We start from the raw sequence: 18,572 nt of genomic DNA, 5'->3' as shown, positions 1-18,572 counted from the left end.
GCTATAAAACGCACATGGAGTGAAGCTGCCACCAGCTTCTCTAAAAGAGAAGGAAGCGCTTCAGGGATGCTGGCAGTGTGGCGTAGAGGGTTACATACATAACCTAAAGACGTTCCTTTTCAGGAACTTGAGCTGCATCGCAACACTTTGGGAACGAGTTTCCAATCACACCAGACTGACCAGTCCCTGCATACTTTGTATGGGCACAGCTAGATCGAAGGACAGAGGGGCCAGTAGTGGCACTGTGGTCCAGGTTGTAAAACCGGATGAAGGTCAGTAGGGTGGACCAGCCTGCAGCGTTGCAGATGTCTTGGCATTCCAGAGGACCAAGCCTTAGAGGCTGCCACACGCCGGATCGAGTGAGCTCTGACCCCGAATGGTCCATGTGCTTAATGTTTGCTTATTAGCAGGGAGGCCTCTCTTTTGAGGGCCGTAGCAGACGAGCAGTTGATTGGACTTTCTCCAGGGACCTGTCCGGTGGACGTCAGTGTCCAGTGCTCGCACCGGGCACAGCCGGTTTAGCTTCTCCTGGTCTGGGGCCTAAAACGGAGAAGGATAGGATGCCTGTAACCCCACGGGTTGTGGAACGACCGAGGGGACCTTGAGGATGTAACCCGTTCTAGGGTACAAAAAGGCACTGGCCATACCTAGAGAAAACTCTAGAATGCCCTGAAGTCTCGAGGAGACCAGAGATGCATCAACACACTTTGTGAAGGTGCGGGTGAGAGGGCATGGCCAAAGGGAAGAATCTGATACTGGTAATCTTTGGCCCCGAAACGAACCTCAGGAACTTCCTGTGAGAAGGAAGGATGGATACATGGAAGTATGCATCCTTCAGATCTACCGTGACAAACCAGTCCTTGGATCTGAAATATAGCGGGGGTAGAAAGGAACACACAGCCGGAAGGTGCACTTGGTTTTCTTGCTTGCTATATTTTGTTTTTATTTTGAGACAAACAATGAAAGATATACACACAGAGAGCTTTGTGAACAAACAGAAGCTGGTGCCAGCTTCACTCCATGTGCGTCTGATTTTGACATACATAATTTCAGAGCGTGGACAACGCAGTCGCTTTCCCAGAGCGTTGCAATGCAGCTCAAGTTCCTGAAAGGGAACCGTAGCACACCTTAGCATGGCTTGTGGAGTGCTAGGTCACTGTTTTTTGCATGGTATTTTCAATTGTATTAATAGGTTTCGACATTATTTTATATGTTTTGGTTAGGACTAGTAGATGTTCTGATAATAATGGAATGGCTGATAGTTATTTATAATAATTTCATCATCATTTGGAATTCAATGAAAATGTTGGCATGCCAATACTGTTATATAGATTATTGGCATGCCTGCTTTTTCGGCTGTGCAGTATCTGGTTCTTTCCTGTACTGTTATTGCAAAGTTGCACATGATGTCTTTGGATTCAATAGCATTTAATTTTCCCTTTACTTGAACTTGAAGACCCAAACCTGTTGGCCTCCTCACCTCTCCGACATCAGTACCTGACTTCACTAACACCCTTGTGGCTGAATGAGCACAAATCTCCACCAGCACTTTCTATTTATTGAAACATCTTATCAAAAAAATGTCAGGTTATAATAACAGCAACTGGGGAATAAACGTGGAATGGGATGTTTAAAAAGCATACATGAATCTTGTGATCAGGTGTCCAAATTTTTGTCCATATAGTGCAATTGGGTTCAATATTTTAAAATCGCACAAAATTAGCTATTTTGACAGATTAAGATTTTTTAAAACCCAATTGTGAAACTTTATCTCCATGGTTTTTGAGAAATGCGGTTTGTGCTATGTAGGGGCATGTTTGGTTAGTAGAATTGACAATTCTGTGATTTTAAATATTTACATATTCATCAAGCTGTCAAAAGCCTTAAATCAATGGATATTTTTTAATGAATGAGTAAATTTAAAAAATATATATAAATATTCTAATGACATGTTAGCATCTTATCCTTCCCTACTTATATTTTATGTTGAGGATCCTACAGACTGTTATCAGGTTATTTTATTTAAATACCAGAAGGCTTTTATTGCTTTTATTCCTGGTCTATTTGATCTTTTTTTGTCTCTTTTACTAGACAAGTGTCCATGAATGAGATGATTGTAAATAAAGTGGAAACATACTGTATATGAATATATAATAACACCAAATATTTACATTACAGCTGGCACTGTTAACAGAGCCATATTCATGTAAATCTGCATTACTATCATCTGCGCTCTTGTTATTTTGCTCTCTTGTTTGTTTTTTTCTGTTACAAATGATCTTTCTTTGACATTGCATGCTTATTGCAGTACCCCAAATAATGCTTGTTTTTCATTCCGTTTGTTTATATTAAAATAGTGACTTAAGTTTTCCTTGCAAACGTGAATGAAGACATGATCATACGTTAAATCATCACGAGCTGTACTCTTGTACATGAGGCTTTAGAACTGCTTAAAAATCAGACCCAGCAGATTGTTTAGGGATTAGAGTGAAGGACAAGACTGATATCAGAACGAAATAGAAAAAGAAAAGTGTCATTATGAGTTCAACAGCTTTCCTAGTGAACAAGAAATCACAGACTCTACACTTAAAGATTAAAGGATGAGAGTTTAGTGCTGATATAACAGCTCTGCTAACATTTTTTCATCTTAATTCTGCTTGGTTGGAATAGAGAAAGAAAGTGCAGTGCATTGTAGTCTATCAGAGCTGGTGGTGGTTGTGTCGACCCGTTACCAAACTGGCTGATCTAGAGCATAGTGGCTGCAGGGTTCCAATGATCCATCTTGAACTGTCGAGCCCAGGAGAATATGCTCTCTGTAAGTTAGCATTTCTGTGTGTTTTCATTTGACCAGAGTCATTTTAGCTGTTCTCATAATTTCAGACTTTATTTGATGCTTTTCAAACTTTGTTTGTCTTCAGTTAGTGTGTTTTGGTGTCTTCTAAAAAGTAAAAAGGAAAACTAAGCAAGTAATGAGCAACTAATGATATCTATGATGCAGTTACATTTTTTTTGTTCATCATTTGTCAAGATTCTTGTTACAATGATATCTCAAGAAAGAGTGGTTCAATGTTTGTAGGATTTATATAGTTATTAAGACTTTAACTAGCAGATTGACTGATTTAATTCTGGAATTGATCCAAGCATGGTTAGGGTCACAGCGTTTATTCAAAGCTTATTGTGGCATAAAAATATACTACTAACATGTTCATGTTTAGAAAGTCAAGGACTGTTTTTAGACAGCTACAAGCAGCGATTTGTGGATCCAAGCACCAAGGGTGCAGTAATTTTCACTTCATGAGCCATAGTATCCAGCGTAGGTCCTTAGTAGACATATTTTGTAGACTGTATTTGCATCTTTTTTATGGAGTATGTCACATTAATTGATCTCTTTGCCTTGATAATTTAGCATCTTGGATATCTTTATCTCATGCTGAAAAAAATTTGGTTTGAATCTGCAGAATGCAAAAAAGTTTGGTGCATGTGTGCAAAAAATGTACAAAATCATAAAAAGCAATCTTCCTGCTAGGAAGGTGTTACATACCTTAATTGAATACGAACAATAAGCTTAATAATTTTTTCCAAAGAAAGCATAATCATGCTAATCAGTCACCTGACTATTTAAGATATTTTCTTTGCTTACTAATGCATCATAAATATTTTTATATCATGCTAAATAAATTTGTTATAAACATTAAGAACCTTGTAAAAGGAATTTCAAAAAGAAGCCTGGTTAAGAATGCTTACTTCGTCTTGCTATTTAATGGTGCAGTTGGTCACTTATAACAAAATCCTAACACACTTAAATAAGATCTAACAAATTCTTCTAATAAGGAAATTTTTAAAGATTTTTAAAGAATTTTTAAGATTTTTAAAGCAAACGCAACGACATAACGATATTCATATAGAGTAAAATAATCTATTTTCAAAAACAGAGTTTCAGTAGTGAGCACCAGTTACATGTTGAAACTGTACATGTAACATCCATGCTCCAATTTGCCTCCATTGCAGGTGATTCCCAGAGAGTTGAGATGCCTAGGAAAGACGTAGAAGCAATCAAGGGCCAAATGGTGGTTCTTGAGGCATGGTACACTCCCACATCCGCCATCAAGAAAAATACAGTCATCTGGAACTTCATGGCCAGTGGCTCCACACAAGTGAGTGACGTGCTGGCAGCAAAAGTATACAGATTTCTCCACATAGTAATTAGTTCTGCAGCGTCTCTAAAACGGTGTATATTTTCAGTGTGGCCACAGATGTTCTTGAGGTTTAAAATAGGTCTGTGTGTGGTCAGTTAAAGAGTAAGTATAAGTGTTTAATCTTTCTCAGACAAGCTGTAAAAAAAAAAAAAGTAAAGCTGAACGGCGCTCAAAAACTACCCAACATTGCCAAACATATCAGGCAAAAAAAATCATGGCATTATATATCAGTCATTGGCTGTCCTGATTACTAAATATCGGCATGAGCATCAGCCAAAGAATCAGTCGACCTCTGGTTGAGAGTCTTTTATAAAGATAAACAAGGTATTGACTTGTGCTGTCACCAATCTCAAAATCGCTTGGCCAGATGAAATGCAGAAGCAGCCTCCACCAAGTAAGCTGGATGAATGCCTTCTGCAACATCACTGCTTCCAAGCCAGGGTCTGCCTTTCTTACCCATACCCTCCTCTTTATTTTCAATGTCTCCCTCTATGCAAATGTAGTAGGGCTAATACAGTGTGGTTATGCGGTGATGCCCTCTGTTAAAGAGACACTAGCTGGCTGTCTCTCCTTGGGTGCTGCATCGTCCCTTAAGGCCCTGGCACTGCCCACCAAGCCCCTTTGGACTTCTTTGGCCTTGGTGGGCAAGGCTTACATGGCAGCGGGTTAAGCTGCTGGTTGCCTGCACACCTTGGCAGTTCTGCAGTCTTATCAGGCTTGAGCAACCTTCTTTGGAGATTCCTTCCAGGAGGTATCTTCTCTCACAGGCAGGGGGTACGGTTGATGACAAGGTCGTTTGCCCCAAAATGACGTCTGTTCACTGTGTGGTGCGAGCACCACCGGTTAGACCCAGTTAACTGCCCGTTCGGGTAATTACTGGAGTTCCTGCAGGGACAGTTCGCCACAGGGTTTTCTCTTTTCACCCTGAAAGGTTACATTTCGGCTATTGAGGCTTATAGTGCGGCGCTTGGTAAGCAGTCACTGAGCAAGCACCCGTTTCCTCCGTGGCACCCAGAGCCTGAGGCCTCAGGTGCGACCTAGAGTGCCTGAGTGGGACCTGGCCAACGTTCTGGAGGCCCTGTCTAAGCCTTCTATTCAGCCCTTGGCTAAGGTACCCTTGAAGTTTCTTACAGTCAAGACTGTATTTCTTTTTCCTTTTTCCCTTTTTCTTTTTCATTATCCAATGTCTATATAACGATACATCTAATCATTGAAATGCTCCTGCAGCACTTTAGAATATTTTTTTGTTAGTTTCCGTGGTGTTGTAGTTCTTTCTTTCACTAGTCAAAATAAAATTTGCTGTAGTGAGACCAACATGCAACAATTCAATTCAATTCATTTTTATTTGTATAGAGCTTTTAACAATGAACATTGTCTTAAAGCAGCTTTACACAGATAATGTGGTGCTAAAAATAAATAAAATGTTCTTTATAAGTGTAAGTTTGTCCCTGATGAGCGACAGAGAGAGAAAGAGAAAGAGAGAGAGAGAGAGAGAGAGAGAGAGAGAGAGAGGGAGGGAGAGAGAAGAGGGGTGACAGGATGAGAAGGATATTGATTATTAAGTATCCTTTTTGTTGTATGAAAGTTAAGGACCCTGTGCAGTTGGGGAGTCCGACTCCAGGGATCTCTGGGATAAGAGACGACCCACCACACCACAACCTGAGTGACTTGTGAGAGTGAGGGGACGAAAGCATACAAATATCCCAGTTCACCGAACACTCTATATACATGATCCCTCCAGAGCTGCTTCTTTACCTAATAAAAATCTACTGATAAAATACTTGACTAAATAAATATGTTTTCAGCCTCGACTTGAACTCTAAAACTGTGTCTAAGTCCCGAACACTGATTGGAAGGCTGTTCCATAACTCTGGGGCTTTATAAGAGAAAGATCCCCCCCCCCCCCCCCCCCTGCAATATGTCAGCTCGTTAGCTTTCTGTTATTGGTGCAAATATTTTTTTGATTGTGCACGTTTAGAGATACTTGGCTTAAAAAACATTAATTTATGGCTTGGTTAAGGACCGTTAGCTAACAACGTATTTGTGATATACTGTAGGTCTTACATTTCATTCTTAATGGTCTTAAAAAAGTTTTAAATTTGACTTTGTAAAACCTGGAGATACCCTGGGAATAAGTTGAACCAGCTGTTATTACCACACAGGATACCCAAGAACCTGACCTAAAACAATTATATTCTGAATAAACTGCATATTTTTGTTCTGTTGTACAGATACAAGTGCACAACACACAGCTATAATGTTGTCCAACATTATATATAACTTACAGCAAGTTAATCACATTCACATGTCTCAGAAGCACATATATTATGTAATGTAATCTGTAATTTTGTATTAATGTAAGATTGCTTTGTTTTTATTCATCCACACAGTCACTGGCAAATGGCTGACCAGTGTGATTTGTTATTGCAGATCATCTCATATTCTTCAGGTGAGATCGGGATTGGAAGTTTTGAATACAGAAAACGTGTTGGCTTCGCTGTCCCAATGCCCTCGGCCAACCTCTCCATCTACATCAACAATACACAGGAGTCTGACTCTGGGAGTTACCTTTGCAATGTCATCATTCCTGGTGCCCCAGGTCTTACTGGGGAGCTGCAGCTCACTGTTAAAGGTGCATAATATAATTGTAGTTTCAAAAGCTTCAGAATTGGCTGATTCTCAGATTGCTGGTCCATTTAAGCTGCATCTGTTGCATCCAAGTGTCATAATACAAGTAGGTTTGCAAAGCAAAAAGTAAATGTTAAGGATGTGTACAGGTACTCAAAAACATTTTGAGACACTAGCAAATTATATTACTATTTGAGTTTGCATTAAATCCAATATTCACATAAAGTCTGTGATGAAAATTATAAAAAAAGGAAAGCAAATAATAATAATAATAATAATAATATTAATAATAATAATAATAATAACAACAGTTTTATTTATATGGCGTCTTCCCAAGCTAAAGGACACTTCACAAAAAAGAGCAATATATTACCAATGCGGTTGCATTAGTTTCAGTTCTATCAAATAGTGCAAACAGTCAAATAACAGAGAGCACATACTGTAACATCATACTGACTGCTTAGAACGCTTATGCAATATAAGCATGTAAACACAATAAACAGTACACGGAACAAATACACATTATTACTGGTTATATTAGGAGAATGAATTGGGTTTGAGCTGAGATTTAATTTTATACAGACATGGGCAAAAATTTAGGCACCCCGCACAATTCTGTCAGAAAATGCAACCCTTCTCTTAGAAAATTGTTGCAGTTGCAGATTTTTTGGTACTCAGATGTTTTTTTTTTTGTTTGTTTGTTTGTTTTGTTTACATTGAAACAACAAAAAAATTTTTTTATAATAAGTTAAATTAATTTTAAAAATAATTTAATATAATAAGTATAATAAACAAAAAATCAATTGCTTCTCGTAACCATGAATTTCTTTTATCTCTCTCCTGGAATTTCGGACCACTTTTCTTTTACAAACTAAACCATTTTCTGAGAGAAGTGTTGCCGGAAAGATTTTGACAGAATTGCAAGGGTGCCGATATTTTTGACCATGACTGTGGATAGAGGTGGTTGTTCCAAATGTTAAGGGGTGTAAGTTCCATAGCATAGGTGCCATAACAGAATCAAGAAACAATCAGTAGTTGGAGTGATTGATTGCAGGTATAGGATGTCTTTGGATGCAGTAGAAATAAAGTTTCCTTTGACTTAACCCCTTATCCTTCAGTGCCCGATATCCCATAGTTTAGAGGTGTTAATGTTTGACAATAGATTAAATAGAAAGAGACAAGAGTAACCATGACTAACTATAAATCATTCTAAAGTTCTAAGCCTCAAGCAGCGATTTTAAATCACTGTTTTTAAATGGAAAACGCATAACGAATGTATTTGCTGAAAGTGTGTAAGCAGTACACACAAACAACATGCATAAAAAATGCAGTATCTACACAATTATTGTAATAACAAGTCACAAACACATCCACCACTGCAAATCCAGGTTTATTCTGAAAGATTAAGGTCCACTGAACAACAGGCCTTAAAGCATTTTTGCTCCAACCAAACAATAGTGTTGTAATTTAGATGGTATAAAAGAATATATATATTCTTTTGTTTGCATCACAGTACTTCGCTGGATATATTGTTTGTATATGTTTCGGAATAACTATCGCATAAAAAAACGCCATCTTGGTGTTAAAAAAAAAAACTAATATAGCTGGTAGAATATAGTGTTACAAAACAAATGAGACCACCCACTAAAAAAAAAGTGCAGGTGCAGTGACGTTCTGCTCTACATCATCTATCATTTCAAACCTTTTATTTCCAGCCAGTAGCATTATGGAAAGATGATTGATGGAAAATGTAGCCAAGGAGTGCAGGATATATGGAATGATTTTTTCCCCATGTGGGTGAGTTCTTAGTTTTATTAGTCTTTACAAAATCTTAGTGGTCAAATAGGGGAGCATGTGCACAGTGACGGACCAGGACGTGGATGCAGCTCTCAGTTCTGCACAAACAGCTGTTTCTAGCTCGTGCTAACTGGAATTTGTTTACAAAAAAAGAAAACAAAGAAAAAACAAATGTACAGTCAAATAAGTTGTTTTATTGGAGATTTGCACAAAGCAGCGATGAGGAAAATATTTTTGGGGCGGAGTAACAACACAGACTTGTGTGTGTGTGTGTGTGTGTGTGTGTGTGTGTGTGTGGGTGTGTGTGTGTGTGTGTGTGTGTGTGTGTGTGTGTGTGTGTGTGTGTGTGTGTGTGTGTGTGTGTGTATTGGACTCAATATGAATGGCCATGAATGTAACACAATAGCTTGTCTGGCTACCTGGCCATCAATATGAATGCCAAATCAATATCATTAGCCAAACATATATTACTGTAGCCCTTAATAGTCGCCAATTAATTTATATGCAGACTGTATGAATAAAGTATGAATGGCCACCTGAGTTTAGCAGGTGGCTCTCAAACAGGGAGAGGGAGAAACAGATCAGACATAGTCTTAAATAAATATAATTGTTGAAATCTTATTTGTCATGAAAATTTTTATAAAATATGAAATATAAACTCATAAGATATGTCCGTTTCAACCCAGGATTGATTTTGTGTATTTATACATGAAATAAAAATAATGTTCAATGCAGGAAATGTATATCCATGGAACTTCATTATCTATAACTATCTTTTTGAGCAATATTATTACATGATTACCATTAAAGCCCAAAGTGTCTTCTTTTCAAAGATATCTAAATTGTGTATGTAGGACATTTCTCTCAGGAACTGTTAACATTTAAAGTTAGGTAGGTCATTTTCATCTGTCCCAAAAGCTGTGGCGAAGGCTAACAGGTAGACCCAAACCTGTTCCAGCATGACAATGCTTCTGTGCAGAAAGCCAGCTCCATGAAGATTTGCTTTACATGTGTTGGAGTGGAAGATCTTGAGTGGCCTGATACAGTATATTGTGTTTCGGCCTCAACCCTTTTGAACACCTATGATTTTAATTGGAACACTTACTGCACCCCAGGCCTCCTCAACCTACCTCAGTGTCTGACTTTACTAACACCCTTGTGGCTAAATGAGCACAAATCTTCTCAAACACACTCCTATAACTAATAGAACATCTTTCCCGATGAGTGGAGGTCATTATAACAGCAAATCATATTAAATGTCAAAATGGTATGAGAAAGCACAGAATCTTATAGTCAGGTGTGGAACACTTTTGTCCATATAGTGTAAATGTGGCTGCATCTTAAGCCACTTTGCAACTGTTAGTATTATGGACAAGGACAATGTTTCTCACAACCCACTGCCACATATTTGCTTTCTGCACCCATTTCAAATTTGTCTATGATTAACAATTGAACAAATGCTCTTTGTCATTTGTTTGTAATTTTCCATACATTTTCCACAGTTCTTGTCCACTTTTCAAGCTATGCTTCTTGGTTATTTTGTGTTTCATTTCTTTGCATTTGTAACTCAATTTATTATTTGTATTGCATGACAGAAATACTTTTTTTTAGAGCAGTTGCTGGTCTTTACCATGGGGATTTAGCTTCGCTTTTTTATTTATAAATAATGTACAGTAATCAAGCGAGAATTGTGTTTCTTAGGTAAATGAAGAATGAATTTGAACTGACAGAGCACTCTGCTGAAATATTCAGTTGAAACACTGTATAATCTAAAAAAAAGTATAAAAATATTGGTGTATTCTCTTTCTTTTTAATATTCAAGCATTTATTTAACCACTAAGTGGAAGATTGTTTTACTGTAAATTTTGATACACCTTTCCCAGTTAGCTGAAGTTAAGAAGGTGCATTTCTAATTATAATGCTGCCAAACAAAAATGTAGTCACTTCTAAATCATAATATTTAATTTGCTTTGGGTTTGGGGCTTATCTCTGCTTTTTCAGTTCCTCCTTCCACTCCAGTCTGCTCTACGTCTGGGGATCCTGTGCTGAGAGGGAACGTGACACTGAGCTGTAAGTCCAGCTATGGCAAACCTGTCCCTCAGTATAAGTGGACCAAGGCTGCTCCTCTCTCTGAGGTCTACTTTTCTCCAATGCAAAGTGAGTCCATTATCTGTGTTAAAATATAGGAGAATTGGATTAACCAATGCATCTTGATAGTAATGGTTAATACATATAAATAAATGCAATGATTCATTAATAATATTTAAATGTCCTAGTTTAATTTACTAGTACTAGTTTGTACTTCAACTCCAAAAGTGTTAGGAGACTGTGCAGTCCAGACCATTCACCATGTAAAAACATTAGGAAAAGAAAAACACAACAAAGGACACCTAGAACTGTTGAGCAGATAGATTCTCCCAAAACTTTAGCAACTGGTCTCCTCAGTTCCCAGATGAACAGACAGAAGACATGACGCTACACATTGGTGAACATTCAAAATTTCCAGGTTAAACATTTGATATGTTTGATAGTGAAAAAATATGCGTTCATTAGATTTGCTTGTCATTGCATTCTGTATTTATTTACATTTTCACAGTGTTCCAACTTTTTTTGGAGATGAAGTTGTAGTTTCTATACATTATTTAAACATGTATCAATGCATTTAGCTAAATATAAATAATAATGACCAATATCAATATTTCTAAAAAAATAACAAATATAACAATAATAATATGCAAGTATCTAATGCGGAAAGCAAGAATACAATTATTTGTTATAAACATGAGTGCAAGACTTCTTGTTACAATCGGGTCAGCACTGATCACCAAATTGTGCAGCTCTGTTTTAAATAGTGACTCTTATATATAAGATTAGCCACAATTGTTTATATGTAATAGCTGCTGTGTAATAGCTATTGGCTATTGTGGAAATCAGTCAAGGCCTTTGACCCTCCTCCTCACTGACTCTCTGTTTCATAAAGAAATATGTCCACAGTTGGAAACAGAATCTCATACCATGTTAATCTGAAAACTAACATGAAACAGTGATTCCTTAAACAAAACAGCAATTCTCTATTTTCTTTGTCTCCCACACCCACTCATACATTGGCAACCTCTCATCACTTTCTTTTCTTCACTGCTCTCTCAGAGTGGAGGTCATGCCCTCAGCCTATTCTTGTGCTTGGCTACCTGGGTAAGAAATTAGATGAAGAAATAGATGTAAAAACCGAGATGATATACTCACCACTTTATTAGGAACTTTCACATCAAACATTAGAATGGCGGAAGTGTAATCTCAGTGACTTTGATATCCATGGTTATGGACACAGGTGTTGGTGCCAGAAGTTTTTAAAAACTGCTTATCTCCCATGTACAAGATTCCCCAGAGTTTACACATAGAAGGCATTGAAACAAATAAATAACATTCAGTGAGCAGCAGGTCAGTTGGTTGAAACACCGTTTGTTGATGAAAAAGACCAGAGGAAAATAGCCCCTCTTTACACATGTGGTGATCAGAAAAGCAGTCAGACATGAGTAAAATCCTATGTAGTCTTCTGTCTTTGGAGCCTATCAGTGGTAGTAAGAAAGTAAATGAAGTTTTGTACTATAATTAGGTAGCTTTTTTATGAACTTGTACTTTAGTAAAGTATTTCTATTTGGGGAGACATTTACTTAAGCTTCACTACATTTTAAAGTAATAATCTTACTTTTTTACTTAACTACATTTTACATTTTGTTAAAAACTTGTTAACCAATGTTAAAACCATAAAAAAAAAAAAAAAACATTTTGTTAAAAACTTGTTAACTGGTCAAGCACACAGCAAGCCACCAATCAGGGTGCTCGCTCTGTTTTAAACTTGTTTTGATTGCTGCTTGGTGGTATCTACTTATTACAAACATACAGTTCAGCAGCAGTTCAACAGCAAGCAGAACATTTTGAGAGGAAAAATGATGAAAAAACTTGCCTTATTTGGCCTTATTTGCACGATTTTTTTTAAGTAGTTAAAAAGGTTTTGGGCTTATGATAATATATCATAATATATATATTTAATATATATCAATCAGTGTTTTATATAAATATTATTTTATTAAAAGATTGGTGTGCTTAGAGTAACATTAGAGTCTTTTCACATAAACGGAGTTGATTAACCAAGAATTTTGTGACAAAAATTATAATAAGACATTATAGCAAAAATAAATCATAGTATTTTTGATACTTAAGTATATTTAGAGGCAATTAGGGGGTATATATTTATCCCCCTAAGGTTTTTCATGATATGTATTCAAAGATGTTTTCTGTTCATCACACTTGCAAAGTTTTTTGTATTTACTGTAGCCTTCTGGGTAGCTTAAAGTGATTTGGCAATTCTCCACCTGACCCTTCTCATCAACAAGCCATTTTCACGGACAGAACCTCTGTATATTTCCGGTCAGAGTGTGAACAAGCCATGCAGTTTTTAAGATCACATTTTTCTTGTTCTGACTCTAACCTTTTAATCCTGTATGCTTAAGATACATTGTGTATACATTGTGTGGCTGGCACATGATTGGTTGACTGCATGACCAGGTGTCCAGGTGTTCCTAATAAAGTGGCATAGCAGAAAATATGTCCTTGAGAAGATATTGTGCTTAACTAATGTAGAAAAGAACCCTCCATCTTATCACTTCAGTCTGCCGAGTCATGTCTAATCTACACTATAATGTGACACAGAAATGTATGCACATAAGTTCATTGCTGAATGTGCGTGTTTGTTTATAGAATATTAAACAATGATCACAAATCATTGGAAATGCTTTGCTTTATTTTATTTGTCTCACACTGAGCCATTATTTGATCTTATTTTAAATAATTGGGTGCTACTCAGGCCAGTCAGTTTCAGGGCAGTTAGTAAATGTCATCCCATAATCCCTTTAGCACACACCAAAACCTGCTCTGGTAACTTTAATGCAGTTCGAATGCACTTCTTTTTAGCCTAGTCAAGCAGAAAAGTGTGGTGTGAAAAGTGTTGTTTAGAACTAGAAGTTTCATTTTAATTGGATTGTTCATTTGACTAGAATGAAGTCCACATAAAAAAACATTTGTGACTTTGTTTCTCGCAATTCAGACATTATTTCTCGAGATTCTGCCTTTTCTTTCTCAAAATTCCTATTTTATTTATCACGATTCTGCCATTTTTTTTATTACAGTTCTGACAATTTATCACAATTTAAAATTTTTACCTTGCAATTTAAACTTTTTTTCTCGCAATTCTGACTTTTTTTTAGCCAATCGGGCAGAATCACCCCCTCTATATTGTCAAAAAGCTTTACACATTGAAAATTAAATAAGCTACAATAAATAGATTGATGAAACAATGGATGAAATCATCGAGGACTATTTTAGGCATAGTTTCACAAACAGAACAGACACAGCTATCCCTTAAAAAACAGAATTATGTAATAATGGAGGATATCATTCTAGTCCCTATCCCCTATGTAAGCCCATTTTTGGCCACATAAAAAAAATAAAAAAAACCTTACACATTTGTGACTTTATCTCTTATAAATCTAAATTTATTTCTCACAATTCTTGCTTAATTTTTTGCGAGACAAAAGGTAATAATTGTGAATAAAAGGAATTGCGAGAAAGTGAGTCGGAATAATGAGAAATTTTACCTCATTTACAAGAGGTAAAATTGCAAATATTAAATTTTTTGATGTGGCCAAAAATGGGCTTACATAGGGGATAGGGACTAGAATGATATCCTACATTATACATTTTTTTATATTACATTAATAGACTGGTAAAGTTATTTATATTTGCCACAATTTTATTTAGTGAAGGTTATGAACTCGAATAATGTAAGTGTAAATGGCGATATAGTATGTAAGCGTGAGTGGTAATATATTTTCAGATGAAAAGCAGGGCACTCTGCAGTTGAGCAACCTTACCAAGGGCATGTCAGGGAAATATGTGTGCAAGGCCAGCAACACAGCTGGGAGTGACACCTGCCACATCAACTTGGAAGTCTCCACCCGTGAGTACTAACAGCAGCATTTTTGTGTGATAAGATCTGCAAGGTAAGACGAATCTACTGTAATGGAAGTGAATTTTTGTCTGCAGCCACGAAGGCCTGGCTGATAGCAGGAGCCACTGTTGGTTCAGTAGTGGGATTCGTGGCCCTCATTCTGTTTCTGGTCTTCATCTTCAGGAGGGAATGTGACACAGAAGAGGAAATGGCCAATGAGATCAAGTGAGCAACAACTTATTTTCTAAGTAACAATTCCTCTCTTCCACCATGTTTCCTTTACTAGTAAACAGGGCTAACAAAAAACAAAGTCTACCTCTGATGGCATAGCCTTTTATTGGAGCCAAAGAAGCACAATTGGTCATACTTTCTAGTTGGAAAGGGATCGCTTACTCTTTTCCCATGGAATAAATATAGTGATGATAGCCACTCATTATAATCTGTGAGCTCATGGTTTGCTAAAGATGATTAGTAGCACTTTTCTCTGAGAGTGTTACAGAATGGCACCCTGTTATGCAGCATGAGGAGCAGTTTAAATATTCGTGTTTGGCTGGCTTCACGTCGTCAAGTCAAGAAGCTTTTATTGTCATTTAAACCATATAGAGTATAGCTGACGCAGTACACAGTGAAGTGAGACAATGTTCCTCCAGAACCCTGGTGCTACATTTAACGACATAAAGCTACATAACAGAAAACACAGAGCTAAGGACTAGTAAGTGTCCTCGGCACATAAAGTGCATCGTGTGCAACCTGGTGCAAACAGTGCACGACAGACAGTGCAAACACATCACAAGAGAGTGTAGGACAAATACACAAAACCTAAAATAGCGCTGTCAGTTAACCTACTGCATATTACACAGTGAAGTGTGTAAGAGAGTACTGAGTACAGGAGTGTACCTTGTAATTAACAAAATGTAAACAAAAGGGTTTGTGCAAAAACAGCATGTAAACAGCATGTAAACAGTTTGTAATAATGAAGTAATATAATGTGGGTGGCGCTGAAGACATGGATGTGTGAAATAAGTATGAGTGTGTGTTTGAGTACGGGTTTTACAGATCAGTAACATAGTTGGGTGTGTGTGCGTAAGTTTCAGTTTGGTTCTGTGTTGAGAAGCCTGACGGCTTGAGGGAAGAAACCGTTGCACAGTCTGGATATGGCAGCCTAAATGCTTCGGAACCGCTTTCCTGATGGCAGGAGGGTAAAGAGTGTGTGTGTGTGGGGTCGTCCACAATGCTGTTGGCTTTGTGGATGCAGTGTGTGGTATAAATATCCGTGATAGAGAAGAAAGACATGCTCTCAATGGTCTCTCTGTAGAACGTGGTCAGGATGGGGGAAGGGAGATAGGCTTTCCTCAGCAGATATGGCAGAGATTTTACAGAGCCCAGGTGGATCTGTTTGGCGACTCAGGAGACTTTGCACTGTCCCCTCTGGTTCTTTCTCTCTCACCCAGCCTCTTTCCAAGCCCCCGACCAGGAGAAGCAAAACCGGCTGTGTCCACAGGTCTGTGGAGAAAGTCGGAGCAGCTTTTTGACTGCTATGGCCCTTATAGGAAAGGTTATTCTACTGTGGGAGAGCTGACGGTTCGGGGAAAGGAAAACCACTCAGGACAGGACCAGTTCTAAATGAAATAGTTTATTTCTTTTTTTTTGTGATCAGTGCTTAAGTCACAAACTCGCAGGCACGCCCACTGGCACACACTAAGCAGGGACTCTTTAGTATGGAGGGATTGGACACTTGTTCCCAAATCATTAGACTTTAAGTGCAGCTCGAGTACCCGAAATAGGAATGTCTCTAGGTTATGTATGTATGTGTGGTGGTGCTGGAGATGCTGTTTTCAATCTGGACTGTCAGGAAGTCTAGGATCCAGTTACAGAGGGAGGTGTTCAGGCCCAGTAGGCTTAGCTTTTAAATCAGATGCTGAGGGATGATTGTGTTGAATGCTGAGCTGAAGTCTATGAACAGCTTTCGTACATACGAGTCCTTATTGTCCAGGTGGGTGAGGGCCAGATAAAGGGTCGTGGAGATGGCATCGTATGTGGAACGGTTTGGACGATACGCAAAATGCATGGGGTCCAGTGAGGGTGGAAGCTGGGTCTTTGACGTGCCTATGACGAGCCTCTCGAAGCACTTCATCACGATGAGTCTACGTGCGACAGGACGATAGTCACGATAGTTCACGTGTCTCAGAGGAAGCATATGGCATACCCTCTTTCTTTGGAGCTTGTATGGCAGAGGAAGAACTGGCTGGTTGGTTGGAATTTGCCAAGAACAAATTGTGGTAAATATGGGAATAAAACATTCTTTGTATATGGTTTAATTTTTCATGACAGAGAAAAATGTGGAATCAGTGAGAGGCAACAGGAGCAAATAACAATTATGATTTGTTGCTTTTGGATTCATTGCAGGGAGGATGCTCAGGCTCCAAAACGTGTTTCTTGGTCTAAGAGTGCCACCGCGTCAGACATCGTCTCCAAGAACGGCACTCTGTCCTCCATAACCAATAGTCCTGCTCCTCAGGACACACCTCACCTGCCTAACAACCATTACCCATTTGTTGGTTGTGACTCAATTCTGACCACTTCAGGTGGCGCACATGTGTACCGAGGAGAGCCTAATCCTCTCCATGGGCTCCCTGGCTACAATGGCAGCAAGATGTCTAGTCACGCCCATCAGCACCACCAGCCAAAGAACAGCTGCACACTCAGGACTAATGGAGCTCAGCCACAGGCTCCATGCCCCATCTCTGTAAATGTCAGATCAATGTCATTTTGTGGCACTGTGCCTGTTCAGGCTGGATCGCTTGTCTAGACCAGTCGAGTCAAACTCTCTAGCTCTTACCAAGCAGGACTCAACAACTCTGTTACACAAGTTCAAGATTTAAATTATTTTATATTTGGGGTTCAATCTCTCTGCGTAAAACATTAGTACTCTGATTTATAAAGTATACTGTATAGATTAAGATGAGATAAAACTATGAATTATATTTTGATGCTTTAAATCTCTCATTAACACCATCATTTTTATTTGTCAGATTTTTATGTGATTTCTTTTTTGTTTATAGATCCTATTAATCCCATTTTAAAAGTTTATTAGATTAAAAGTAAAGAAAAGTAAACAATAAAAGTAAACAAATATCTGCTTTAAACTTCATACAGTATGTAAATGGTTCCAGATGTTGAAGGATCTTCTTTGATTCTTGTTAAAGTTGTTTGAATAACATTTAAACAGTTGTGTATTCAGTGTTTGTGTTCTACTTAAAATGTTACCTCGTGCCTCTTTTTTCACTCAGGAGTTCCTACAGTACATGTTACAGCCCAATTATAACAGCATCTCTCAGTCTAAACAATAGATTGTATTGAAAATTATTCGTTATTTGGGTTATTGTGCTTTTTTAATGAGTAAATCCAATCCCGAAAGTTTTATACATTTTAAGAAAGTCTTTCTTTCTTTTTTCTTTTCTTTTGTTTTAAAGATGTATTTAAGAGATTGATGTCAGGCTCGTGACTTCATAGTTGGTGCTTCGGTTTTCTATTTGGTTTCATGCAATTGATTATATTCATACCAAAAAAAAAAGATTGTTAAAAAAGAAGAATGATGAGTAAATAAGTGTAACATCTTTCTTTTTTACTTTTATGGATTTCTGATTTGTGATTGGTCCCTTTTAATCTTTCATTCCATAAGTGTCCACATGGTGGAAGCAAAGAGATGATGTAATGATTGTGTTCATTTCTTTAATAAAAGATTGCAACATATAGAAAAAATGCAAAGATTGTTGCATTTTAAACTGCACTTTTCTCGATTATTTTATTGTGATTATTAATATTTGACCAAACTCAGTAAGATGTACATTAGCTTTGTGAAGACTTTGTAAACCAACAACAGTGTTGGTTTTATTTGCATATGGTTCCACCTGCTTTCCCTGTGCTTAAGCACTAACTGTACT

The 18,572-nt window shown here is 37.7% G+C and overlaps 1 protein-coding gene across 4 annotated transcripts in view; it reads left to right on the top strand.

The window, feature by feature from the left end:
* Positions 1–18,390, top strand: part of esamb (endothelial cell adhesion molecule b) — a 40,945-nt gene extending 22,555 nt beyond the window's left edge. For 2 of the 4 annotated variants that reach the window (XM_083549449.1, XM_083549448.1), the window contains 7 exons: positions 4,009–4,154; positions 6,627–6,828; positions 10,623–10,778; positions 11,769–11,813; positions 14,515–14,637; positions 14,724–14,853; positions 17,035–18,390. In XM_083549449.1, the coding sequence (XP_083405575.1) occupies positions 4,009–4,154; positions 6,627–6,828; positions 10,623–10,778; positions 11,769–11,813; positions 14,515–14,637; positions 14,724–14,853; positions 17,035–17,437 (1,205 nt within the window). In that variant the 3' untranslated portion in view covers positions 17,438–18,390. The remainder of the gene's footprint in view (positions 1–4,008; positions 4,155–6,626; positions 6,829–10,622; positions 10,779–11,768; positions 11,814–14,514; positions 14,638–14,723; positions 14,854–17,034) is intronic. The other 2 variants (XM_083549451.1, XM_083549450.1) reach the window with 1 other exon arrangement.
* The last annotated feature ends 182 nt before the right edge of the window (positions 18,391–18,572 follow it).

This window comes from Silurus aristotelis, assembly GCF_946808225.1.
Source record: "Silurus aristotelis genome assembly, chromosome: 8".
NCBI lineage: Eukaryota > Metazoa > Chordata > Actinopteri > Siluriformes > Siluridae > Silurus > Silurus aristotelis.
This window is presented reverse-complemented; position numbering and strand designations above follow the sequence as displayed.